Raw genomic sequence first — 27,868 nt, forward strand, 5'->3', positions numbered from 1 at the left:
CATGTTTGTTGTAAGTTAAAATGTATTAAATTTCTCTTGTCTTTCTAGAAAAATATTGTGTTCCTTGCTTTTGTTTGAATGCCCAACAACAAAAGAGGTGCCATTGGCATTGCCCTCAGTGTCGGCACATCTTGTGTTGTGCCCCTGACCTACATAATCATAGTATGTGCAAAGTAATTAGTTAAATTTTAAAGTCTTGTTTCATTTAGATTTCATTCATGTTATTATTAACTCACCTCATCTTTTGTCCTTTTTGGAGATCTTTCAGTTACATGTAAAATTACCAGTCTGGTGGATACAGACTCATTTAGGAGGAGGGCACACTCATGCTGGCTTGACAGTATGCATTAACTTTCCTGTACACATTTGATTTAAATGTGGTCAAAATAGTAACTGAGAATTTTAATGGTATGGCAACGTGGTCTTCAATTATTCTCTTTTTACTCATGCTCATTTTTATGCTCCTCAAATTTAAATATTCAGGTGTAACAAATTGGATAGAGAAGTCTGTGACATGTCAAGAATATTACCAGATGTACACGCTGCAGCCCTGCAGACACTGCAATGAAATTTACAAGAACTGCTTACCAGATGTATACATTATGAATGAAAATATGATCACTGCTCTGTGCTTAATGACAAAATGCAATAAGAATAGTCATTCATGTGGCTGCATCCATGTGTACTGTTAATAAGGTAATTTGGATGTTGATGTCACAATTTTCTTATGAATCCTTTAGGTCATGTTGGAAGAGGAAAACGAGGAGAAATGCAAGGCTTTTACTCGGAAAACACCCATCCAGGGTTTTGCAGTGATTGGTGTCAGCTGCTGGAGAGTGAAAATTCGTTTAATCCACCAGTTCCAGTCTAAAAGCCTACTTAATCATGGAACTAATCTTTCTTTTTTTCTAACTAATCTTTAACTTAACAAATTATTTCTTTCTTTCTTTCTTTCTTTCTTTCTTTCTTTCTTTCTTTCTTTCTTTCTTTCTTTCTTTCTTTCTTTCTAACTTTGCTAATAAGCTAATAGAAGAGGTTAAGTCTGAAGAAGACCCTCATCAGTCTGTTTTCTGCTGACCAAGTTACTACAGGTTACAGGGGTCAAACACTATGTGACTTGTGTGATCGGATTCACAGAACTGTACTTTTATGTGTATTTCTTTAATGAATAAAGTGAACATTATCTGTACTACGTTCTGAGGAGGGAATGTTTCAGTATGTTTTGGTAGTCTGTGCTCAGGCCCTCTACAACTTTGGAGAACTATGATTCCCTTGTGCTTTTGTGTGTTGAATGCTCTGTGCAGGTCTTGTGATATGCAACAACAGACCCCGAGATGCATTTCTACGACCTCCGAGGTCATCGCCGGACCAAGTCTTGGACTTGGATGACAATTATCTTGATTAATGTCGACTTACTCTCCTATCTATCCATAAGTGTAGAATTGTTTAGACTTTGTTTTCTTAGCCAATCAGAAGTAGCCAACATGTACTGATGTCATTCATGCCCCTAGAAATGGTATAACTGGTGTGAGATTTTGTGTACGGTAGAGTCTATGGCCTGCAACCTCCTCGGTGAAACTGCAAACTATTCTTCAGTAAATTTTTACTTATTTGATTGAACCTCATGACTCTTGGTCTTCTTTCATCATATCTGGTCCTGGGTGTTTAGGCTGTTATCTCCTAACACAAGAAACATGGTAAATCTTGTTAAACCATTGTAAGACCATTCTTGTTAATGAATCATGGGTAAATTCACTAACCAGGAAAAAGGTGGATATATTTCATTATTTAACAAACATGTATACTCATTCATAAGTTACATTTATACATGTACAAATTCATAATTTCAAGTGTGGCTTTTTGTTTGTTGTTTTATTATGTCTATGATCTTCGTAACTTGATTTTAATCAAATAATATAAAATAATTACTAATAGAAGTATTTTATGTAAATAAGTACTACAATTATATATAATAATATTATATATAATAAATTAATATTATTAATAATATATAATTATAATGATATAATAATTTATTTGCCTGGCTAAAAGCGGCATAGACCTCTGACGGTTATTTGCGGCAGCTGACGGTTTTATTGGAAGGTAGGCCTACTGTCAGCTACTTCCTGCTGCCAGCTGCCGATTTTTCTTTCGCTGAACCCACTCTCATAACAGCTGTGAGGGTGCTGGTAAAATTGACATTTTTTCCCTTCTGACTGCCATTTTAAATCTCTCTATTATGTTCCCTCTTTTTGAAAGTTGTGAAAACACTATTGTGGAGTTTTTCCTTTGCTATATGAGCAAAGGACCAATATATATTTAATTTACAATCTCATTCACTGCTATAAAAGTTTATCCAACTGATGACTTCTGCTTCTGAGAAATTCGGAAATCTGAAAAGGATCGATACAATACTGTCATATTATAACAGTAAATTGAACTTACCCAGTTTTGATTAAATACAATTAAATGAAAATAAATTTTAATAGGCCCAGATAGATTTTTTTTTATTATCTCGTAGCCGACATGCATCGCGTTAAGGCACGCGCCGATTGGTCTGCGCAGCCATAAATTGGATCAGCTGACTTCTCGTATTCTACTGGTTGGGCCTTGTCATTCACGCAAGAGGTTTGAGGCTCGATTTCCCCCAAAAAACTTGAGCTGAGTATGACGTGTCGTTTTCATGCACGGGCTTGAAATTATGTTGAACATGAAAGTTCAGATGTTAATGATAGCATTATTGATAAATTGGGAGTTTGTAATAGCAGTAGCCCATTTTAACAGAGACGATGCGAAAATAGACACAAATCGAGTCAATGTGTCGCTCCAAAAAGCACAGCAGTCTCCCGCAGACGTGGAGAGGTTGTACTTAAGAACTGCTGGTGCACGTGAAGATGATTGTGAACTTTATCTAAAAAAAGCAATGCCTTCTATCGAATCGGCAGAAGACTCAATGACCGAATCAACTTTCAAGTGCCGTGCATGTTTGTCGGATCACAGTTGGGGGAATGCAGACTCAAACCGAAATGGACCAATTCCCACACAAAATGACGAGTTTAAAGAACTCCTCAGGGGACCAGTGACCTGGCGATCCTTAAAAAGTAAGATGCTGAGCTAGTACTTGGCACTTAAGTAGGTTTCATTTTTAAAGGTTTATTTTCTTTGAATAACTGCGCATAAAACCCGCTTATTCTTTCATCAAGGTCATCAGTGGGATTTTGACGGAGTCGCGATGTCTGACGTCAATCAACCAGTGTTTCATTGTGGCAATGAACTCCTTATGATCAAGTTTTCCAGGACTCTGCACTCAAATCCACACTTGGTTATCAGTAACGGTAAGTACCTGTGAATATTCACTCTGAGCAATAAGGCGGCGAAAGGAAATCGAATCATGAATACATCAATACAGAAACAAAGTGAATGTGTTTGTGTTTATAGGCTATCATTAACAAATAGGCCTAATATTAAAAGGATTAACATTAGCCCATCTTAACAGAGACAATGCAGAAGTTGATACAAATCGAGCCAATAAGTCGCTGAAAAAGCACAGCAGGTTTTACTGTGTATTTTTACTTACTATTTGTAATATTTTTTGAAAGAAGTCTCTTATGCTTAAGCCTGCATTTATTTGATAAAAAATACAAAACAAAACATTAATATTGTAAAATATTATTGCAATTTAAAATGTTTTTCTATTACTTTTAATATAATTTGTTTCTGTGATGGAAACCTGAATTTATCAGCATCATTATCTACTCCAGTCTGCGTTGCTGTACAATCTTGTGAAAACAGCACCCCTACTTCCTGCGCCCCTGATGTTTTGCTTTTGTTTATAACTGTTAAAGTTTATGCTCGTAAATGAGGTCAAAAAGTGCATTAAAACTGGAAGAATAAATCGGTCATTCACTAGGCTGCAATTAGTACTGTCTTCCTTCATTGTGATGTTTTAATTTTCCCCTCTATTAATGAAACACAATAAAGTTCATGAATATTTAAAGGTGTAAATGCTGTTTATTTTGCTGTTTGTTGCTGAACAACTCGTCAGTACATAAAATGAGCAATTTACAAGAAACATTATATAAAAATGTTTATTGCAGTCTATTTAGATGTTCAATTTCGTTTTGCGTTAGTTTTCAGTTACTATTTTGTGTGATTGTGCATGAATGTGCTATAGTTCATTATCAACATCAAACATTAATGTAATCAATTTTCAACTTATCTTTTCAGAGACAAAATGGACTGATTCACCCTCACAAAAGCAGTGTCAATGCATCAAAAGGAATCATGGGCCATCAATGCTACTGGGAATCCCTTTCAAAGAGTGCTTTGCTCAAAACTGGGTAAGATATTCTCTTAACAGTAGCCTAGATGTCATGTTACTTATTTATCATTTGTCATCTTGACAGACTGGTTTATTCCCCTTTTTTTAAAGCTATTGTCATTTCCATTCAGGACATTTGAGTTCATTGAATTTGTATAGATCTATCCCGTTAAGTTTCTGCATGTAGATTTAGTCTTGATATAGCTAATATTGACATTAGAATAGGGCTGTAATCTCCCAGTCGATTAATTGGTTGATGCGTTCTGGCTCGACTAAAAATCTGATTGGTCGACTTTTTGCCACGTTAATTTCATTACATTCATTTCATCTCTAATTGCTAATGGGGGTGTTTTCAGAGCACCCCTGTTTCACAGGTAACAGTCTGTCTTCAGAACACCCCCCTTGTTTTCACTTTTTTGGATTAGCCCAACCCACTTGAGACAGATTGAAGAAAGAACTACTTATGCATTGGTCTGCATCATCCATGGTGGTGTGCTGAATTTAGCGTTTAATTTCTTGTCAGAGTAATCTACCATGTCAAAGACATCAGGAGTGTGGCAGTATTTTATGAAAATAGAAAATAGAAAAAAAGTCGAAGGCAAAGTTTGCATATCACAGCTCGACATCAAACATGGCATATCAACTAAAAACGGTAAGCTAACTTGTCTGCGTTTAGTTGCCCCGTCTGTTTTGAGTTGCTATATGAATGAACATATCAGAATTGGCATAAAACATTGAAATATGCCAGTTAGAAATAATCGTTTTATAAGTTAACTTCAGGCGCACCCGCATGCAACAACGGTAGCATCCCCCAGAAACACCCATGCACCCTGGAAACATTTTATGGTTCACTTTTATTATTGTGACCGTTTATTTCTAGTATTTATTGGATAATTTTTTTTTGGAGCCTAATGCGCAATTGCGCTGTGCCCACCGTTTGTTGCCCAGACTCATATAAAAACACCTGCACCGTGTTTTTACTTTGAAACGTGCAGTGCTCGTTTATTCAACGATGTCAAAGCCTTTTGGAAAATCTATTTGTGGTGGGCAGTGTTGATATTGTGAACCAATGTATGGGAAACACTAATATAATTTGACTGCTATCAATTATATTTTAACCTATCCATCTTCACTGTCACGCTTAATAACATTCGTTTGTATTGATTATTTGTATTGATTTTATCAATTAGTTGTCATGGCACTAGAATTAGGTCATTGGTTTGGGATTAGACTCTAGCTCAAACATTTGATTGGATTCCTTCTGTTGCCTTCAAGATTTTTGAAAATACTTTCACGGGTATAATCAATAGGCTGTTAATTACCTCTGAAAGGTGTTATCCAGCATTTAGGGGTTCCTATGTGTTGGCGTTTCGGATAGACCGTTAAAAGGATAGTTAGTTTTTTTTTTTTTTTTTTTTATCAATTTCTCACCCTTGTTCCAAACCAATAAGACTTTTGTTTGTCTTCTGCACATTTAAAAAAAAAAAAAAATTATTCAAGCTTTTGACATTAACAGGGGTTTAAAAATAGTTGGCCCATCTGAGCTAATACAAATTGCCCAGGTGGCCATTCATTTGAATTCTCTACAGAATACAAACTAAAGTACATTGTCACAATATATATCACAAATAAATACTACACAAAAAGGGGGAGAGGGAAAAGAAAGAAGAAAAAAAAAGAAGAAAAAAAAATTCAGTCCTTCCATGCCAGGTTCTGTATTCCCAACGCTAGCAGATGTGTCTCTCCCACCCCAAGATAAGTGAAGGGGTCCCATAGTTTATAGAATTTAAAAGGTTGATCTTTTAATGCTGTTGAAAAAGCTTCATATGGAATAAGGCCTTTGGCCGTGTTAATCCACTGTGCTATTGATGGGGCTCGATCTGTTGAAAAAGCTTCATATGGAATAAGCCCTTTGGCCGTGTTAATCCACTGAGCTATTGATGGGGCTCGACCAGCATACAAGTATGCATTTGCGAGCACAGTGGAGTAAGATTTGAAGAAGGTGTGCCCCTTGGAATTTGGACGGGAGTTCCTGGCTCATGCCGAGCAAACATGTCTTTGGTCCTAATTGTAATGAGCAGTGAAATATGCTTCCAAGTTCCCTTAGGACGCCCATCCAGAATTGTTGTATTGTTGAGCAGCTCCAGAAACAGTGGAAAAGGGTTCCTTCTAGTCTTTTACATTTATTACAGAAGTTGGAGAGTTTTGGGTTCACTTTGTCTTTGGGCTGGAGTCACATGCAAACGATGAACAATTTTAAATTGCATTTCCCAGGCGGAGTTGTTGGCAAGATAGGAGGGCATCTCACATACGGCTTCCCAATCAGTTGTCTGAATTTCTTCCCCAAAGTCCTTTTCCCATAGCACCCTAGTTTTATCTGAGCTATCTGTATTTGCCCTTATCAAAATGTCATAGAAGATTTTGGATGCAGATCGAGATGACGTAAGTTTATTTAATTGTTCCTCAATTAGGGACACGCATAGACCACTTGAATAGACTCTGAGATTTTTTATGAAGCTGCGTATTTGGTGGTTTACCAAGAAGAGCTTCTTATTGAGATCATATTTTGCAGTGAATTGCTCAAAGGTCATTAGCTGTTTATTCTCCATCAAATCTCCTATGACATGTATTCCTTTATCTTTCAAATGTATTAGTCCATCATTCATCCCAGGAGGGAAATCTGGGTTATGCAAGGGTGTGAGTAGTGAAAGGTGGGAGTCAAGCCCTTCTGTTTTGCATACTAATTTCCATCATATTATTAAGGATGAAATTATCTTTAGTTAAAGTTCGCTGTGTTTTGGGCGACAAATATAGTAGATTCCGTAGAGGGATTGGCCCTAGAGTTGTGGCTTTTTTGCTGATCCAAGTGGAGTTTGGATTGTTCAAGTGCCATTCCAGTGTAAATCGAAGTTGGGCAGAGAGCTGATATAGGTTAATGTCTGGGGCCGCTAGATCTCCACATCTACTCGAGTGTTAAGAAGCTATATCTCAGTCTAGGTCTTTTTTTCCACCAAATAAAGGAAATAATGGAGCCACACAACGGTTTAAGTGCTTTGTTAGGAATGAGAACTGGTAGCATTTGAAATGGGTATAGAAGGCGGGGTAAAATATTCATTTTGACTAGGTGGACACGACCTAATAGGGATACGGGAAGATTACACCATCTATCTAGATCTGATCTTATATTAAAAAAATAGGGACGAAATTGCTTTTATATAGACTTTCCAGCCTCTGTGTAATCTTTATGCCCAAATACACAAAGCCTGCTGGAGACCATTTAAATGGGCGAGAAATTGTAAGGTTGTGGGAGTGCGATTTACTTAACGGCATTGCTTCTGACTTTGAAATATTTATTTTATACCCAGAGAAGGAACCGAAATTAGAAATTGTTTCAATAAGATGTGGAATTGATTGTTGTGGAGAGGCGAGGTAAATTTAAGATGTCATCAGCTTACAGTGAAATTTTATACGTTTTCTCTTCCAGTCTAAGTCCTTCAATGGTTGGGTCATCTCTAATGGCTGTAGCCAGCGGATCAATAGCCAGCGCGAACAGCAACATCGGGCAGCCTTGTCTGGTAACCCGTGTTAAAGTGAAACTAGGGAAACTAATTAAGACCATTAGTTTAATAGAAATTAAACTAGTTTAATAGAAACTATTTAAGACCATTAGTAATGACTCTCGCTGTGGGAGAAGAGTACAAAATCCTAACCCATTTAATAAATGCATCACCCAAGTTGAATTTAGAGAGTACTGAGAATAAATATGGCCATTCGACCCTATCGAATGCCTTCTCAGCGTCTAATGAGATGATTAATCCAGAGTTTGCGTGCTGATTTGAATGTTGAATTATGTTAAGAAGCCTTCTAATATTATGAGCTGAGGATCTGCCTTTGACAAAGCCTGTCTGGTCAGGATGAATTATTTTGTGGAGAATTGATTCCAGCCGAGTGGCTAATATCTTTGCCAAAATCTTTGTATCCACATTTAGCAGAGAAATAGGGCAATATGAACCGCACTCCTCAGGGCATTTACCTTTTTTTAGAACAACACATGTTGTCTTCTGTCATGGAGTCGGGAAGCTAATCAGAATCAAATGAATACTGTATCATTTCATGCATTAAGCTCCCTAGCTCCATTTTAAATTTCTGAAAAAATTCCACTGTAAACCCATCGGGCCCTGGTGCTTTTCCTTTGGGAAGGGTATTAATACAATTAAAAATTTCGCTCAGTTCAATTGGTTTGTTTTGCGTCTGTCTTTGCTCCTCAGTTGATTCCCGTATATTTAAGTTTGCAAAGAATTTATTCATATCACCAGAAGAAAGGCTTGATTGGGATGAATAAAGCTTCTTATAAAATGCTCTAAATATTTTGTTGATTACTTTTGTTATCGTGATGACACTTGCCGCCTTTATCTTTGATACTGGATATGACCTGGGCTTGGGATCGGCTCCGCAATAAATTGGCTAGATATTTGTTAGGTTTATTGGCAAATTCATACATCCGCTGTCTAGCAAAGAATACTGATTTTTTAGCTTTATTAGTAAGTATTGCTTCAAGAGAGGTTTTGACGGTTTCTATCTCGGCCAGGAGCACATCTGAGGGGCAAATATCATATTTTGTTTTTAAATCAAGGAGAATAATTTATAATTTTCTCTTTGCTTTTTTTCTGGTTGGATACATAGGATATGATTAATCCCCTAATATATGCTTTAGCAGTGTCCCAGAGCAAATTGGGAGACACCTCTGGGGTTCTGTTGTCCACAAGAAATAACTTAACTTGATCTTTAAGGTAGGATTCAAAATTTGGGTCATGAACGAGCCATGGTTTGAATTTCCAGGAAGCCGGGTGGTATATTTGGTTGGGTAGGCCTAACCTAAGAAAAACGGGAGCATGATCCGAAATTACAATGTTGCCAATATTACAGTCTATTACATTTTGGAGTGAAATCTTGGGAAAGAAAAAGTAGTTTATTCTGCTTGCAGTGTTATGGACTCCAGAAAAAAATGTGTGTTCTCTATCTCTGGGATGAATAGCTCGCCAAACATCTACCAGACCAATTTCTTCACGCATCCCATTCAGAGCTTGTGCTCTGTTGGAAGGCCTATCATTAGATGGTAGCGATTTGTCAAGTTTTGGTAGCAGCGTACAGTTAAAATCACCAGCGATTACACCAGTGGTCTCAAACTCAATTCCTGGAGGGCCACAGCTCTGCACAGTTTAGCTCCAACCAGCTCAAACTCACACCTGCAAGGAAGTTTCTAGCAAACCTGAAGACGTTGATTAGCTGGATCAGGTGTGTTCGATTAGGGTTGGAGCAAAACTGTGCAGAGCTCTGGCCCTCCAGGAATTGAGTTTGAGACCACTGGATTACACTGTTCACACTGCCATTCAGCAAACTTAGAAAACACCTGTGTAATTAATTAATTTGATTGAATAGGGGGGATATAGGTATTCATAAGGGTAATGGGTTGTACAGCTAGTGTAGCTTTGAGCAGGATAAACTGTACTGATTTATCGGAATATGTATTAATATCTGATAGTGGTATACATTTATTTACAAGAATGACAACTCCCCTACTTTTACTGGTGAATGACGAGCCATACACTTGTCCCACCCAGTCTCTCTTCAATTTGATGTGCTCGCTGTCTGTTAAGTGTGTCTCTTGCAGAAATGCAATGTGAATTTGTTCTTTTTTTAAATAATTTAGAATCTTTTTTCTTTTTACTGGGTTATGAACCCCCTTTACATTCCAACTACATATGTTTAATATTGATTTATTCGTTGGTATAGCCAAGGGGTAGTTTAATATACCAGCAGCACCAATATATGCGAGATGCTCTGCCCTGTTTTAAAGTGCATCTAGTCTGTTCAATTCTGATACACATGAAAGGTATACCCATAAAAATTGGAGATGAGAGAGAAGAAAAAGAAAAGAAAAGAAAAATATGAATTTGTGTTGCCCTGCATGTCAAACATAAAACATAGAACTATTTACATTTAACATAGCCTCAGACTTCTCAAAAATGTCTATGAGTTGACACATTTGAGAACAATAGTGATTGCCACTCTGTCTCCTTGGAAACATGACATGACCGAAACTTGGATAGAAAAAACAAAAAATGTGCGGTATTCAACAGGAACACTGCAAAATATTTGATATAATTCTCGGCAAACCGCTGAGGCAACAGCCTTCTATATACTTATTGGTTCAGTATTTAAATCATACCACCGTTATATGCTCTTTTTATTTTCCCTTTAATCGTCTACCTCCTCAAACTCTGAACAGAAATTTGTTACAAGTGGTGGCGGGGGGCGCAGAATTGACGTTAAGTCACAGAGAGCATGAGCAAATCAATACCGTATCATTCAGCGTTTTCGGGGCGATTTGGGCCTGAGAAATTGGTGGTTGATGGTTCGGGCAGACCGTCGAGGAACGACTCAACCTCTGTCGGCTGTTTGAAGTTCCCGCCGCCGTTGTGCTGTACCCGAAGAGTTTAGAATTTGGATATATCATGGCGAAGCGAATTCCTCGTTCACGGAGTTGTTTCTTCACATCTCCAAAGGCTTGTCTTTTCCTCACTATGGCCATAGAAAAGTCTTCAAAGATAGAGATGTTTTGGCGTTTGTAGACCAGCTGACTCGCGGCTCTCGCTGCTTGCAGAATGCATGCCTTGTCTTGAAAATTATGCAGTTTTACCAACATCGCTCTCGGTCTTTCTCCTGATGTGGGAAGACGTGAAGGGACACGATGCGCGCGCTCTATCTTTACCTGGTGGTTCTTGAATTCGGTGTTAAGCAGATTGGGTAGCCAGGTCCCGAGGAACGAGACCGGGTTCGTCCCTTCCCCTTCGGGTAGGCCAATAATTCGTAAGTTGCATCGCCTTCTCCTATTTTCCAGGTCATCTATCTTTTTCAGGGCCGCGTCAAGCTTTTTTTCCCATTTCGTTCGAGTCCGCGCTGTCTCTTGAGACCGTGTCTTCCACTGTCGATATACGCGTTTCAGCTTCAGTGACTCGGTTCTCCATCTCCTCGACATGTCACTACCGCCGACAATTTCTCTAGCACTGGATCAATCTTGTTATCCAAAGCCTTATCGACGCCCGCCAGGACTTCTGTTGTTAATTTCTTTCACAAGTGCGTCCATGTCGCTAGAACTCATTGGAGCATCCGCCATTTTCGGAGTGGAGCACGTGTTAAGGTTTGTTAATTTTCTGTTACGAAGTCTATGACTGGAATCAGGTTGTTTCTTTGGCATGTCTTGTCAGTTCTGCATTTAATTTCCACCCTCCCAAAGATATTAAGTTTAAGGAGGGAGATTTTTCAAAGCTTTGCCGGAGCTCGTCAACACGGCTACTCCATTTAATGCGTCACGTGACCCCTCCCTCCCCCCCCCCCCCCCTTCTGCACATTTTAATGAAGATATTTTTAATGAAATCTGAGGCTTTTCTGTTCTTCCAATAGAAGTAATTTGATCAAACTCTGACACTTTAACTTTTATAAACAGATCGTGAAATAAATCCATTTTAATGGAGAGGTGTAATCCAAGTTTTCTGAATGGACACATTCGCATTATATGATGAAGAGGTGTAATTTAGGGTTTTATTGACATACATTGATCAGCAAACAATTTTACAGTGTTTAAATTTGGTCATGGCAGTTCAGCCATGCTTGCTTGCTCTATGCACTAGATTTATTGAAGTTTATTTTATGGCAGCACATTTCAGGGTTTCAGGGTTTTTCCTGAGTCAAAAATGCTCTTTGGTGGTTTCCAACAGACACAGTCATCCTTTCTTGCCCCAAAAAAGCTGTGATTTTTAATACTGGGTTTCATAGCTTTGTGAGATCAAATCCTCCTTTGCTTAGGGTGACCAGATTTCTTATTGGAATACGGGACAGACACAGAACCCATAGACCCACAACACCTACTGCACACACAAGTATTTACACTTAATAATATTGTTAGCTATCTAAAAAAATCAACGTTGACTTGCATAAAATTGCAGATCAGTGGGAACAAGATGGTGCAACAGCATCCTTCACTGTTTCCGTTTTGTATTTTTCACTGGAACCAGTTTTTGCCAGCGTGCGCTTGTCTTTCAAGAGTTTATCATAAAATGCGGAGCAGTCCAGTCTGAAATGAATTCATACGAAAAGCATTGCCTTCATTGTTACAATCAGTTGAGATTTTTCATCCGTCCATGATGCATTCATTTACGAGAACACACGCTCCACAGGTGCAGATGTACTAGGCGGACATAAAACAAACTTCACAGCCAAAGATAAGACTCCAAAGTTGAGTGACTTGCTCCCCATCTCACTAAACACGTCTGTCCATCTATCAGACACAGCCACCTTGTTTTTGTTCCAATCAGTGATGTGACAAGTGACAACGTTTTTAGCACAGGCCCACTCATCAAAGAGCATGGTTTCGTCAACCGATGTGATGGCAGGTATAGTTGAGTGGAAGTTGCTGAGGCTGCTCTGTCTCTCCATTCTGGAACACTTCTCAGTAGGACCCACTCTAGTTCTTTTGTATTCTCCAGTGAGCAGCTCCAATGATCAGGGTAATCCACTGATGCTGAGTAAAAGCTGCTCACTGCACAATACAAATCATCAGCTTTTATGTCACCAGCTTCAACAAGGGTGTCTAACTGTATTGATGTCAGAGGGAATAAATGATTCCTCCAGCCTGGCCTGCAAGACATTTCTCAGATTATAAATGTGCACTTCTGTGGCAGATATATTGTCTTGCTCTACTGTCGCCAGTGCACGATGGAAAGCTGCTGTTTGCTTAAGTGCAAATCCAAGCTAAAAGAAACTTTGGGTACTTGAAAGTATGCACGTAGACCATCAAAAAGGTGCAGAATTCATTCAAGAGCTGGACCAAGAGAGAGGAAACGTGTGCTACCATACTGCAGTAATTTCTGATAGTCCAGCTGTACAAAGTCACAAAACGCCTTGAGCTTACGCGTACTGTATAGATATGAAAGTATTTGTATACCTTCCCTGCAAAACACTCCAAATCAATAGGTAAGCAATCCACTGATGTTTGCAGGTTACTGTGCATGTGTGCATTACAGCCAATGCCCAGAATATCCCTTCCTAGCTGCATTTGCACGGGAGTATAAAAAAAGATAATCTTTAAAATCCAGTAATAGCTTCGCAAACTAGACACAAGCACGTTTCGAGCCATAATCAACTTATCCAGTAACAAGCGCTGCATTAGAACAGGCTTGTAGGATATCTTAACCCTCTGAGGTCTAAGGTGTTTTTGGGGTCCTTGAGATGTTTTGACATGCCCTGACATTTGTGCTTTTTTCAGTTGCTTATAAACATATTAATTGCAAAGGTGTAATTACACTCTATTTAGCAAAAACAGGGCTACCATAATATGTGAGCAAGATGTATGTACATGTTTGTATTTTTGAGAGAATATTGTTTATGCATGGTTATTGAAAAAACTACAACTTAAAGTGTCTGTAATAAGGCCACAAAACACATACTAAATGTGTCCACAAGACTTTTAACTAATGGGCATTGTTGCCTAGAATTTTTGCTTCAAAATGATCTGAAAATCATCCTGCCTAATCATTTACACGAAACAATACATTGATTTAAACCTTTCACACAGGTGTCACTGGGTACCAAAGAATGCGACCTCGGACAAAATAAATTATATATATATATATATATATATATATATATATATATATATATATAAATAAATAATTTTACAATTAGAAATTGTAACCAATACGAATAGGTTACAATTACAACAACAATTTTAACAATATTTCAAGTGTATTCTTTCTTTGTAAAAAGTATACATTTTATCATACGTATTAAAAAAGGTAAGGATTCATTGGTTTGAATATTGGAACAAACACTAAATAACATCTTAGTATATCTTATCTTAGATAATTCAATATACCTACTTTATTTTTGACAAAATATCCCATACTATAGTATATTTAACATATGAGCAGAACTTGGCGAACAAAAGCCTATTTAATGTGACAGTAGTCTTTTTTTCTTACAGTCAACTTTATAATCTATCCAAAACTAATCGCGAAATCTTGTCTAAACATTCATATTTAGTCTGTAATATATCGTGTTTATGATATTATATTAGCATGTTAATTTGCAGTTTGTTGCTTATACAGACATTTTATTTCAACACAGTCTATTTTTACTCATCTTAGTAGGATAGCAATACAGTTTGGATGTGTTCATGTACATGTTTACTAATGTAGGTGCGAGAGTGAATGAACTGCACAGACACGCGCTGTATAACTGTAGTAAACAACGTGTGCGCCGGTGTCGTTCATTCATCATTTAGCCTACACACAGACACGCAATTCATATTTAAACAGTCTTTTTGCGGTTTACAGACATCGCGATTAGAACAAAGCACTTAAGAATAAATGACTTACCATATCAGCTGGATCCATTGCTCCTCGAAATGAAACTACCAGCACTTCTCGTACATTTTCCAGGGTTATTAGATAGTATTATTCCTCACAGCGTAGGGGTACGCTGTGTACACAGCGGTAGTAAGATACTTACTAAACTTGATCTGTTTTATAATCCAGCTGGTGGGCGTTGGCATTTTTGAATGGCTTGCCTTAGATCATTTGCTTTTGAATACCGCACGGTCTCCGTGGGCGTGGCACATTAACGCGTAATTAGGTATAATGAGTTGGAAAGAAAAAGACTGACATCTCTCTCTTTTCATACAGATTACATAAACTGAGAATATTTGTTTTTTACATAAATTACTTCATTTAAAAGAAGAGAATTTCAGCTTCATAAAGAGAAATCTCTCGTATCTCTGTGACAAGTATTGACTGAGTTACAGTTCATTGTTCGGACGCGTTTCAGAATGGACCTCACTGACGAGAGAAGGTAAAACGCGCATGTTTATTTTTCTTTGACGAAAAGCACAACACTTTGTTTTTATTGTGAGTACCCACAAAAAAATACACTTAACAGGATGTAATGATGTACAGCACTTATATGTAAGATGAAAATCAACGGAGTAATTTGAGTCTCTTTTGCACTCATAAGGAAAAAAGTGAGCTGGTATCGCCGGCGATGGGGTCGACAAACGCGACGGCGCGTTTTGGTCGATTTTTTTCACATAGCAGGAAAATAGACTTAAAATACTGTCATTTTTGGTCATACACACTTAAGAAATATAAACAAATAAACTGTTGAATGTCTATTTTTTTTTATGTGTCCACTTACAATCGAAATAAAACATTGTGCTTTTGTAAAATAAAGAAAATAAACAGCGTGTGCTTTCTATCTCCATCTCCGTTAACCATTTTTCTGGAGCACGTCTCTAAACTTAACCCCCTGGAGTCGGCTATCGCGCGGGTGCGATAGTCTTGCTTTTTTTCTTATCAGTGCAAAAGAACAAAGTGTTGTGCTTTTCGACAAATAAAGAAAAATAAACATGATGCGCGTTTTGCTTTTACTCTGTGAGTTAAGTCCATTCTGAAACGCTTCCGAAAATTAACTGTAACTTAGGGGTTACTTGTCATACAGGCACGAGTGTTTTTCCATAATGAAGCTTGAACTCTCTTCTTTTAAATGAATTAATTTTTATAAAAAAACAAATATTCTCAGTTTATGTAATCTGTATGAAAAGAGAGAGATGTCAGTCTTTTTCTTTCCAGCTCATTATACCTGATTACGCGTTGATGTGCCACGCCCACAGAGAGCGCGCGGTTTTCAAAAGCAAATGATCTAAGGCAAGCCATTCAAACTTGCCAACGCCCACCAGCTGGATTATAAAACACATCGTGTTTAGTTAGTATCTTACTACAGCTGTGTACACAGCGTATCCTTTCACTGTGAGGAATAATACTATCTAATAACCCTGGGAAATGTATCAAAAGTGCTGGTAGATTCATTTCGAGGAGCAACAGATCAAGCTGATGTAGTAAGTCATTTATTCTTAAGTGCTTTGTTCTAATCGCGATATTGATTAGTGTCTGACTGTAAACTGCAAAAAGACTGTTTAAATATGAATTGCGTGTCTGTGTGTAGGCTAAATGATGAATGAACGGCACAGGCGCGCGCTTTGTTTACTACAGTTATACGGCGCGTGTCTGTGCCATTCATTCACTCTCGCACCTACATTAGTAAACCTTATGTTTACATGAACACATCCAAACTATATTGCTATAGCCTACTAAGATGAGTAAAAATAGACTTAAATATGTTGAAATAAAATGTCTGTATAAGCAACAAACTGCAAATTCACATGTATATGCTAATATATCATACACAATATGTTAGACTAAATATGAATGTTTAGAAAAGATTTTGTGATTAATTTTTCAATGGATTATAAAGTTTTGACTAAAAAAAGACTACTGTCACATTAAATAGGTACGCTTTTGTTCACCAATTTCTGCTCATAGTTAAATATACTATAGTATGATGTTTTGTCAAAAATAAAGTAGGTATATTGAATTATCAACTAAGATGTTATATAGTATAAATAGTGTTTGTTCCAATATTCAAACTAATGAATCCTTACCTTTTTTAATACGTATGATAAAATGTATACATTTTACAAAGAAATACACTTGAACTATTGTTAAAATTGTAATTGTTGTTGAAATTGTAACCTATTTGTAATTGGTTACAATTTCTTATTGTAAAATATGTATATATAGATAATTTCTTTTGTCCTTGCATTCTTTGGGATCCTGTGACAAGCCTGTGTGAAAGGCTACTTAAAGCTCCCGTCGGCAACAATTTTTTGATCATATTCAGTGAAATCGACACTATAATCCGACAGAACAACATAAATAAAGTGGTTTTAGAAAAAAGACCGAGCTTCTAACTCCACCTGGAGCGTGTTATTTGTTTTGGAAAAATCCACCCGTCCCGGATCATCGGGTCCAATCAGCGCAGGGGTGTGTGAGATCTGACTGTCAATCACAGGTCGTGCACACGCCACCCCTCGCGCACGTTACAATCACATGCACACGCCTGAAGTACGCGCAGTAATGAAGAGTGATGGCGGAAAAGATTCCAATTCTTTGGTTAACCTCAAGAGCTAGGAGGTCAAAAACAACACAGGAAAAGAGAACACCTGCTGAAAATAAAGAAGTAAAGAAAGAAAGTGCGTAAATAAACCAGGATCAACATCGGATCGGCATTTGAAAGGTGGAGAGATTTATGTGATTTAATTGGGTTCAAGCTGGATGCAGAGCTTGCAACATTTCTTCTCCACAGGTAATTGTGCTTGATCAACCAGTTACTTTATTTCTTAGTGTTATAGTAATTCCACAGGTAACTGTGCTTAATCAACCAGTACCTTTATTTCTTAGTGTTATGATAGTAATGTATGTTTGCCCTAATGTGTTAGTATGGATAGCTAACGTTAGCACTTGTTGGGCAGGTTTGTTTGAACTGAAATCCGTGTGAATGAAACGTTAGGTGGATAAACATGTCCAGATGAAAGTTCGGCTTTTAGGAAGAATCAATGCTACTCTGTCTTTCTTACGAGAGTAAGAACAGTAGTAAAGCTACAGTTATTGTATGTGCTATATTACTAGCTCTGATATAACGTTATGAGCAGTAGAAAAATGTACAATGATCATGTCTGCCACATACAGCAATAATAGCGTTTCAGACAGACGATGGTGTTTATTTACGTTTAATTGGTGGGTAATCCATTTCGTAACAATCTACTCCAAAATGACAAAACAACAATAACAAAATACTTCATGGTGTTGATGGATGCTGATGAGACGGGCGCGTTCACAGAAAATCTGGTGCACTGGCACTGACGAGCACGAAGCCACGAACTCGGTGGGAGGGTATTCGTTGATAGTGGGGGAGGGGCATGAGAGTTGTAAACATTCAAAATTTTGCCTAAGTCCACTCAATCTGCAGACTTGCCGACTGGAGCTTTAATATGCAGCTCATTATGCGGCACATTATCCGGCCTTTGTCTTCTCAGGTGTGAACACGCCTCCACGCATATTGCCTTTCCAAACAAAAGGTGTCTTATAAAATTTAAATCAATGTATTGTTTCGTGTAAATGATTAGGCGGGATGATTTTCAGATCATTTTGAAGCAAAAATTCTAGGCAACAACACTCATTAGTCAAAAGTCTTGTAGACCCATATTTAGTATGTGTTTTGTGTCCTTATTTCAGACACTTTAAGTTTTAGTTTTTTCAATAACCACTCATAAACATTATTCTCTAAAAAATACAAACATGTACGTACATGTTGCTCAAATATTACGGTAGCCCCGTTTGTGCTATATAGAGTGAATTTACACCTTTGCCATTAACATGTTTATAAATAACTGAAAAAAGCACAAATGTCAGAGCATGTCAGAACACCTCAAGGACCCCAAAAATCCCTTAGACCTCAGAGGGTTAAACAAAACTCAGCGAATACTATTCACCCAAGCATGAGCAATATATCTTTTATAATCATTTAAGTTTGTACTTTTAAAATATCTAATTCAAAACTAAAATAAATATTCTGTTTATGTAATCTATAAAAAAGGAGAGCGGTGTCAGCCAATCTCATTATCGTTCTCTCAGCTCATTATTCTGCTAATTTGACACGCCCACGGACAGCGCCCGCTATTCAGACACAAATGATCTGAAGCGACACATGCAAACTTGTCAACGCCCCTCATAAACGCGATATAACAACAAATTTGATCATCAGATTAATGTACATTTTCGTCTTGCGAGGCTGTTACTTGAGTAATCCTGGGACATTTACCTCAGAACATGTGCTGGTTTATTTTCATTTTGAGGAGCGATGATCTAGCCGAGAATTGTGAGTAGCCTAAGTTTTTTATTCTTGTGCTTTGTTCTAATGTCTGTAAATGCAAAAAGACTGTTTAAATTTGAATCACGTTTCTGTGTGTGAATGAATTAACGGAACAGATGGGCGCTGTTGTTTGTTTAGCCTACTATGTTAGAGATGAAATATGAAAGACAACATTTCGTAGTTTTGGATAGATTATAAAGTTTTTATTCTAAAATATCAAGTAAGCTTTTGTCATCCAGTTTCTGCTCATATTTTAAATATATAGTAGGCTATGTTCTGTCAAAAATAAACTCAACTAAGATGTTATTATAGTGTTTGTTCCAATGTAAGCTATATAAAAACTAATGAATCCTTAACTTTAAAATATGTATGATAATATTGTAGGATAATACTGAGGAATACTGTAGAAAGTTTTTTTCATTCTCAAGTGAATCGCGATTCTGTGTGAATAAATGAACGGCAGAGATGCGCTGTTTACCACAACTCGCAAAAAGACTTTGAATCGCGTTTCTGTGTGTGAATGAATGATCCGCTTTTAGCAAACTATATTGCTATACTGAGATGAGTTAAAATCGACTGAAATATGTTGAAATAAAATGTATGTGTACAAGCAACGTATAACATTTATATTTCTTATATAAACGAAAGACCTATGTTACAGACATGAAAGACAACATTTCGTTGACTAGTTTTGGATAGATTATAAACTTTTACTGTAAAATATTTGCCACCTCAAATAAGCTTTTGTTTGCCAATTTTTGCTCATATGTTAAATAGCCTATAGTATGTTTTGTCAAAAATAATCAAATATGTTATTATGTGTTTGTTCCATTGTAGCCTAGGCTATATCCAAAGTAATGAATCCTTGACTTTGAAATATGTATGATAAAATGTATAATTTAGTTTTTACAAAGAAAGATTGCACTTGAATTGTTGTAATTGTAACATTTTTAATAAAAAAAATATTTACAAGGTAGATGTAAACAAACTATTAAAAGGTAAATATAAGCCTTTTCTTTGAATAATTTTTATTGAGTTTTATTAGTGACAAATTTGGGGAGAGGATACATATTCCAAAACTGAAAATACAGTATGAGAATTAACTGCACAATTACTAGACATGGAAAAAAGAGAGATGCTTCCAACTGTGAACCAATTTGGTAGAATATATATATATATATATATATATATATATATATATATATACATGCACATGCATACGTGCATACGTTCACACCTGAGGAGACAATGGGGCCCGCCTACTTAATGAGCCATTCATTCAGGTGTGTCACTGAGCCACAAGAAAGAATCCAAGAGCATTTGTGTGTGTGTGTGCATACATACATACATACATACATACACACATACACATACACATACACACATACACACACACATATACATGTATACATGCACACACACACACACACACACACACACACACACACACACACACACACACACACACACACACACACACACACACACACACATACACATACACATACACATACACATACACATACACATACACATACACACACACATACACACACACACACACACACGAATGCTCTTGGATTCTTTCTTGTGGCTCAGTGACACACCTGAATGAATGGCTCATTAAGTAGGCGGGCCCCATTGTTTCCTCAGGTGTGAACCACTAAATGCATGATGGTGTTAAAATCAATATCCCCTTGCGCATATTGCCTTTCCAAACAAAAAGTGTCTTACAAAATTTAAATCAATGTATTGTTTTATGTGAATGATTAGGCAGGATGATTTTCACATCATTTGGAAGAAAAAACTCTAGGCAACGACATCCATTAGTCAAAAGTCTTGTGGACACATATTTAGTATGCGTTTTGTGGCCTTATTTTAGAAACTTTATTTTTTATTTTTTTCAATAACCATGCATAAACAATATTCCCTCAAAAATACAAACATTTACATACATGTTGCTCACATATTATGGTAGCCCTGTTTGTGCTAAATAGTGTAATTACACCTTTGCCATTATGTTTATAAGCAACTGAAAAAAGCACAAATGTCAGGGCATGTCAGAACATCTCAAGGACCCCAAAAACACCTTAGACCCCAGAGGGTTAAAGGAGCCGTATGTAAGATTGTGGCCAAAACTGGTACTGCAATCACTTTCAAATTACTGTAGAGCGGTGTATCCCCTCCCCCTCCTCCCTGACTCGAGGTTGCCAGATAGGCTGAAGGATCCAGTAGGAACATAGGCTGCTACAAGAAGCTTTTTCTGTTAATTGTTTATGCTTCAAATGAGAGATGTTTGCAAAGTAATTATATATCGCAAAAATGTACTAATAGCGATTAGCCAAATATAATTGTAAAGATGTACGCTCGTATGTGACAGTACATTGTTAGAACAGTAGCTGTTAGTCTAACTTGTAACGGTAGGTATCTGTCATTAATGTAAGTACAAGCACAAGCCTCTGTCACTGTGTAACCGTTATCAAAGATACAGCTATTCATTTATCTGACGCTATAAGTGAAAGCGACCAGCTGTATTTTTTAAATTACCCTGCAGTACACGTCCATAACGCTAAAATATGTGATTTGAAAGATTACGTCATTCTGTTATAAGAACTAGAACTTTAGAACTTGCATGATAAACAATAATGGGCGTGCTAATGTTGTTTTCCTCAGCGTCTCAGCATAATTACAGAGAAATGGGCTCTGATAATGCATTGCTAATGTTAGCAATGACAAATCGCCGTTTTTATTACCCAAACAATTCCTTACCTTTTCAATTCGATGACCCACCTCCTCCATATGAGGTAACGTTACTATGCACGAACATGCATAACTTTGTTCGACTGTCATGAATATTTGAAATGTCCATTCACATCAAGTACAAGTTAGCCAAACATAGATCAATCTTACCTGTCCAGAAATTCTTCGTTTTCAGCTGTCTCCATCTTTCAAAGGCATCTCCTATACAGAGCCTTGTTTTATTTTGGATTTTGTCACAAAGTATTTCAAATTCATAACGAGTTTTTTTTGGTTTCGCACCGTTAGACTTTTTTTTATTATCCGATTCCGACACGTTTGTAGCTGCAGCTGTGGTAACTAGAGCAGAGCTGGCAATCCGGATGCCGCAACACTACTGACTTTGTGATTGGTAGATAGGTGGAGGGTGGCAATCAGACCAAAACACATGATAACATCAACATCAGTTGAGGGCTGCAACTTCACTTTTTAAATTACAATATCCTGGCCGGACTACTGTTGTCAGTGATATAAGTATTTGTAATGAACATGATTTTTTAATGTCTAGTGACATATCAGGGCCATTTTATGATTAATTGAAATAAATTTCTTACATACGGCACCTGTATATTCTGGACCTTTGCCAGTGAGGGGGGGTTCGTTCGAACCACCCGAACCCCCCCTGCCTACGGGCTTGCGGTGGCATATTCTATCCTAATTTCACTTTCGCACTCCGTCTCGGTCTCATCTCGTTAAATTTTTATCTCGTTACACCCCTAGTACTTCACCCATCTTTCAAGAGCAAGCGTGTTGAACTCCGAGATTTGAAAAGCAGTCATCATGAACACAATAGATTGGGATTGTAGTTGTACTGATTTAGTATCATTTGAAAAAAATAATTTTAACCCCTGACCCCTTTGCAGCTTCATTCGGAAGTGAAAATGAAACCATTTTTTCTTTCACAGCATAGGACACAGCGTCGTCTTGACATGTTAATCATACGACAAAGCTAAAGTGTTGGTGGGTGGGTCAATATTAGGGACGGACAACATAGAACATAGGCAGGCATTATTCAAATGTGTTACCCATTGATGTGTAGCCTTAAAGGTGCTCTATGTAACTTTTTTTACTCTACTAAATCAGAAAAATACCATAATATGTTTGTATATATTTGAGAAACATGCCAAGTTCACATTCTCTGAAAAACACTTCTACAGACCCTTATTTTATTTATTGTTTTACACGTTCCGTGTTGTCAGTCGGGTTTTTTGGTCTGTCATCTCGCCCATTGCCTGTTCACCCAATAGTATTTTGACACAAAAAATGTTGTTACTAACACTGTGGTCTGCTTTTGTGTGTATATACTAGAGATGCTCCGATCAGGATTTTTGCAGCCGATTACAGATTTTTGTTATAATCGGATTATACCTATCTTGATCATTCAAGCTTTATAGAAGTAATAATTAATCTCTGTTGAATGTCAAGAGTTTTTTTTTTCAGATAACACCAAAGACATTATTCACAGTAATGCTGTAGATTATTTGATTCTCAATTAAAACAAGCACAACAAATATTAATTTTACAATTAACATTTTAATTGCTCTTTAAAAATAGGGCTTATGCAAAACACTATCCATATAAGGATACTCTGGTTTACTAAAGAGCCTACAAGATTTTATGTCAAACAAAAACAAATACAAACACTGCAACTCCTAAGGCCAATCCACACCGCACAGACAAATGCCAACAAACAACAACAAACTAATGGGTTGATGGATTTAGAATTTATGAAAAATAACGGTCACGTTCACACTGCCCCAACAGACAGAAAAATGCTGCTTGAACTTCAGTCAGGTGAAAACCAACCTCAGCTAACACCAACGGGTAACGCACTGATCTGACAATACCCAACAAACGTGTTTGTTGGCGTTTGTCTGTGCGGTGTGAATTGGTCTCTAATTGAACAATGAGTAGTCTGATGCAAAAATCATCAGGAACATTATTCATCAAGTGCTAAGTGTCCTTCCTACATCCTACTTAAGTTGGAAAGGCCGGATTCTTATAAATTTGAGCTGTTCTGCATTTTGGCGTGATGGTCTATTTTCATCCAAAACATATGCGGCTCTATTGGATAGTAACTCGCCATCAGCACTCGAGCACATAATCTGTCAATAGAAATAAAAATACAAACATCAATCAATAGAAATAAAAATACAACATAAATTGCATAAAGTAATCAAATGTACGAAAACTGCATAATCTTAAAAGTAATTTAGATAAGAGCATTGAAAGATTGTTTGATTAACATGAATGGCAAGGACGGCATCAGCTTTATTAGCCTGTTTTCACTTTAACACCAAATGCACTGTTTACGAAGATGCTCCCGAAGACGGGCATTTTGACAAGTGTATTTGACCTTTCAAGCCCAGAAAGATTAGTAATGGGCTGTGTGATCAATAGCTTTGCGTGTGTTCAACGTGTGCTCTGAACCCATCAGTTAGACCGTGCGCACTGTTTCGCTGCTTACTGCACGTGAGCCTTGCAATTTGTTAAATCGCAAGGCCTAAAAAGGCATTGTATCTAGAGACAGCATAGTAACTCCATTGCTGATGATACGACTGTGGTTCTAAAGTCTGACGTCATAAATTTGCAATTAGATGGTGAAATCGGTCAAAGAATGTAATTATCAGCTAATGCAGATCGATCAAAGCATCCCTAGTATATACACAGTGTATATTCAGTTTCTTAATGCATTGCTATTGATACATTTATGAGTTCCTTGCCCCATGAACAAAAGTTAAACTGCCTGTTTAATCCCTCAGACTCAAGGCAAAAGGATGTTGTACTCTGTAAGAGTACTTTACTTTGATCACCTTTTAATGAGGACATTTTCCGGCACTGCTACCTGTCATTCTACCATCCTGCCACATGATGTACCTTCTACAGGAGAATCCCCCAAAGTTATCTGTGGAAAGGCATATGTGATTGTAAAACTACTAGCCAAGACGATTAAAAATGTAAAAGTTTTGGGTGAGTACTTGTTACTGATGAGTTACACCAATAGTTTTGGACTCTAGCAGGTTAATGTAACATTCCAACTAAAATAATAATGCTGCAACATTATTATAAGAACAAATGTAAAATGGCAACTGTTTTGAAAGAAATATTTGAGCAGTAAAAGAATATTCCTATCAACTTTTGTCTCAAGATGTGTCCAGGCAATTGTCTCGTCCAGTCCTTTGGAAAAGTCACCATATTGTATACGTCAAAGTGAAACGTTCAGCGATTGAGGTATGAACCGGTTTCACTGAACAATTGTGTTTTGCTACGGTTTTTGAAGTTTTGTTATGTTTACTTATTTTGCAATCTATTTATTTATTGATTTTTGCCACCTCTCTAAAGGGTGGTTTTCTCCAGTTGGATTATCTTGATGTGAATGGAAAATCACAGACAATCACAGTGTCCTGTGTTCACCATACATTCCCTTTTAAAAAGGCCATCAGAAAACGAAGACAAGACCCATTTGATTTTATTTCGGAATATGATCCAATACCGACAGTCCCCTTTAAACCAGATTGGGCAGCAATCGCTTCCCCTTTACAGACTATCATGCCAACTGGAATCTCTGCTCATTCAGAATCTAGTTCTACAAGTATTGTCACTACTAGGCCATTTGACATTGCACCCGATGCAAGAGTAGCTGAAGGCCTAGATTTGGATTTGTTGGAAGGCCGTGTCAACCCCACAGTTTCCTTTGAGCCACTTGAGCAAACCCTTGGCACAGCTCCCAAAACACCACCATGCACAAATAGACAGCCAAGCAGAATCACCAAAACTGGAACTGCTGTTGATGCTAATGTAGAGTGTGCAACAGATTTTGGTCTTTTGGACTTTGTTTTACCCAGTGTTCCATTTTGGGAATATGAAGAATCTCCTAAAATGACCCGGAGGAAACTTCCATCAAGCACACCTACACATCCAGACCCAACTACAAGGACAAACACTGTTCCCTTCAGGCTACCTGAGATTACTCTTGGTACAAACCAGAAAGAAGAACATTTACCTGCTGATACACAGCCAAGAAGAATCACTGAAACTGTAACTGCTAATGTTGATGTAGAGTGTGCTACTGATTTTGGTCTTTTAGAGTCGGTCATACCCAGTGTTCCATTGGGAGAATTTGAAGAAACCCCTAAAGTGACCCAGGGGACACTTGCATCAAGGACAACAACACATCTAGACCTTACTACAAGGACCAACACTGTTCCTTTCATACAGTCTGAAATGACTCTTGATACAACCCAGAAAGCAGAAACCTCAGGTGGTGCTTCACAGCCAAGCAAAATCATCAAAACTCAAACTGCTGCTGATGTAGAGTGTGCAACAGATTTTGGTCATTTGGACTCTGTCATACCCACTGTTCCATTTGGAGAATTCGAAGAATCTCCTAAAATGACCCAGTGGACACTTCCATCAAACACGCTTACACATCCAGACCATGTAACATTTGCAACCAGAAAAAAGGAAGAAGTAACTGCAATTTCTTGTAATGCTAGTGATGAATTTAATTTTCATAGGGGTTTCTCAGATATACCACTGGGACCTTACAGACCTGTTACAACCACAGCAGCAAAATATGCCAACCTCGAATCAACTCCGGTCTCTAGAGCGATTACACTTCCGACTACTGAGGGATCTTTGGAAATTAGCACTGCTGGTGAAACAATATCTCCAAGCACCAATCCGCCTGATTCATTGTTTAAAAGGACAACCTCTGTTAGTTCAACAGCAGTTTTATTAGAAAAATTCACATCTGTTATAACAGCCTCAGCTGTAACTGAGCATGGCTTAACATCTGCTGTTAAAACCACAATGGCTCAAACTACAACTTATACAGAGAGTAGTACCCTAGGCAGCACTTCTCCAGAAACTACAACTCTAGGGACTACTGTAACGACACCCTCAGTTAGTTCAACAGCAATTGTATTGGAAACATCCACACCTGTAATGACAACTGCTATGAAAACAACCTCAGTTGTCGCTACACCTGACTTAACATCTGCTGTTGAATCAACAACGTTGGCTCAAACTACAACTTCAGAGAGTACTACCCTAGGCAGCACTTCTCCAGAAAGTACTTCTCTGAGGACTACTTCCACTGAAACGACACCCTCAGTTACTTCCTTAGGCACTACTTTAGCTGAAACTACACCCTCAGTTAGTTCAACAGGAATTGTATTGGAAACATCCACACCTGTAATGACAACTACAATGAAAACAACCTCAGATGTCACTACACCTGGCTTAACATCTGCTGTTGAATCAACAACGTTGGCTCAAACTACATCTTCAGAAAGTACTACCCTAGGACGTACTTCTCCAGAAACTACAACTCTAGGGACTACTGTAACGACACCCTCAGTTAGTTCAACTGGAGTAGTATTGGAAACATCCACACCCGTAATGACTACTGCTATGAAAACAACCTCAAATATCACTACAACTTCTGCAGAAAGTACTACCCAAGGACTGACTTCTCCAGAAACCACACCTGTAGGGACTACTGTAACGACACCCTCAGTTAGTTCAACTGGAGTTGTATTGGAAACATCCACACCTGTAGGGACTACTGTAACGACACCCTCAGTTAGTTCAACAGCAATTGTATTGGAAACATCCACACCTGAAACAACTACAATGAAAACAACCTCAGATGTCACTACACCTGGTTTAACATATGCTGTTGAATCAACAACGTTGGCTCAAACTACATCTTCAGAAAGTACTACCCTAGGACGTACTTTGCCAGAAACTACAACTCTAGTGACTACTGTAACGACACCCTCAGTTAGTTCAACAGGAATTGTATTGGAAACATCCATCCCTGAAATAACAACTGCAATGAAAACAACCTCAGTTGTCACTACATCTGGCTTAACATCTGCTGTTGAATCAACGACGTTGGCTCAAACTACAACTTCAGAAAGT

At 37.7% G+C, this 27,868-nt stretch overlaps 1 protein-coding gene and 1 long non-coding RNA gene across 2 annotated transcripts; both read left to right on the forward strand.

The window, feature by feature from the left end:
• On the forward strand, nucleotides 1-948 carry LOC143714776 (uncharacterized). Its single transcript, XR_013195606.1, has 3 exons — nucleotides 1-162; nucleotides 260-340; nucleotides 484-948. It is a non-coding gene; the product is annotated as an uncharacterized LOC143714776 (long non-coding RNA).
• On the forward strand, nucleotides 949-27,413 carry LOC143714533 (uncharacterized). Its single transcript, XM_077205766.1, has 7 exons — nucleotides 949-3,101; nucleotides 3,204-3,335; nucleotides 4,228-4,340; nucleotides 24,703-24,910; nucleotides 25,089-25,171; nucleotides 25,283-27,286; nucleotides 27,393-27,413. The coding sequence occupies exons 1-7, from the start codon at nucleotides 2,684-2,686 to the stop codon at nucleotides 27,411-27,413; spliced, it is 2,979 nt and encodes a 992-aa protein (XP_077061881.1). The 5' UTR covers nucleotides 949-2,683.
• The last annotated feature ends 455 nt before the right edge of the window (nucleotides 27,414-27,868 follow it).

Source organism: Siphateles boraxobius, unplaced genomic scaffold, assembly GCF_051911475.1.
Source record: "Siphateles boraxobius isolate OS27281-9 unplaced genomic scaffold, OSU_SipBor_1 55, whole genome shotgun sequence".
Taxonomy (NCBI): domain Eukaryota; kingdom Metazoa; phylum Chordata; class Actinopteri; order Cypriniformes; family Leuciscidae; genus Siphateles; species Siphateles boraxobius.

Coding starts and splice junctions, on each gene's coding strand:
- LOC143714533 (XM_077205766.1), top strand. CDS start 2,684: ATGCACGGGCTTGAAATTATGTTGAACATGAAAGTTCAGATGTTAATG. Junction 24,911..25,088: donor TAAAAATGTAAAAGTTTTGG/GTGAGTACTTGT, acceptor TTTTGTCTCAAG/ATGTGTCCAGGCAATTGTCT. Junction 25,172..25,282: donor TGAAACGTTCAGCGATTGAG/GTATGAACCGGT, acceptor ACCTCTCTAAAG/GGTGGTTTTCTCCAGTTGGA.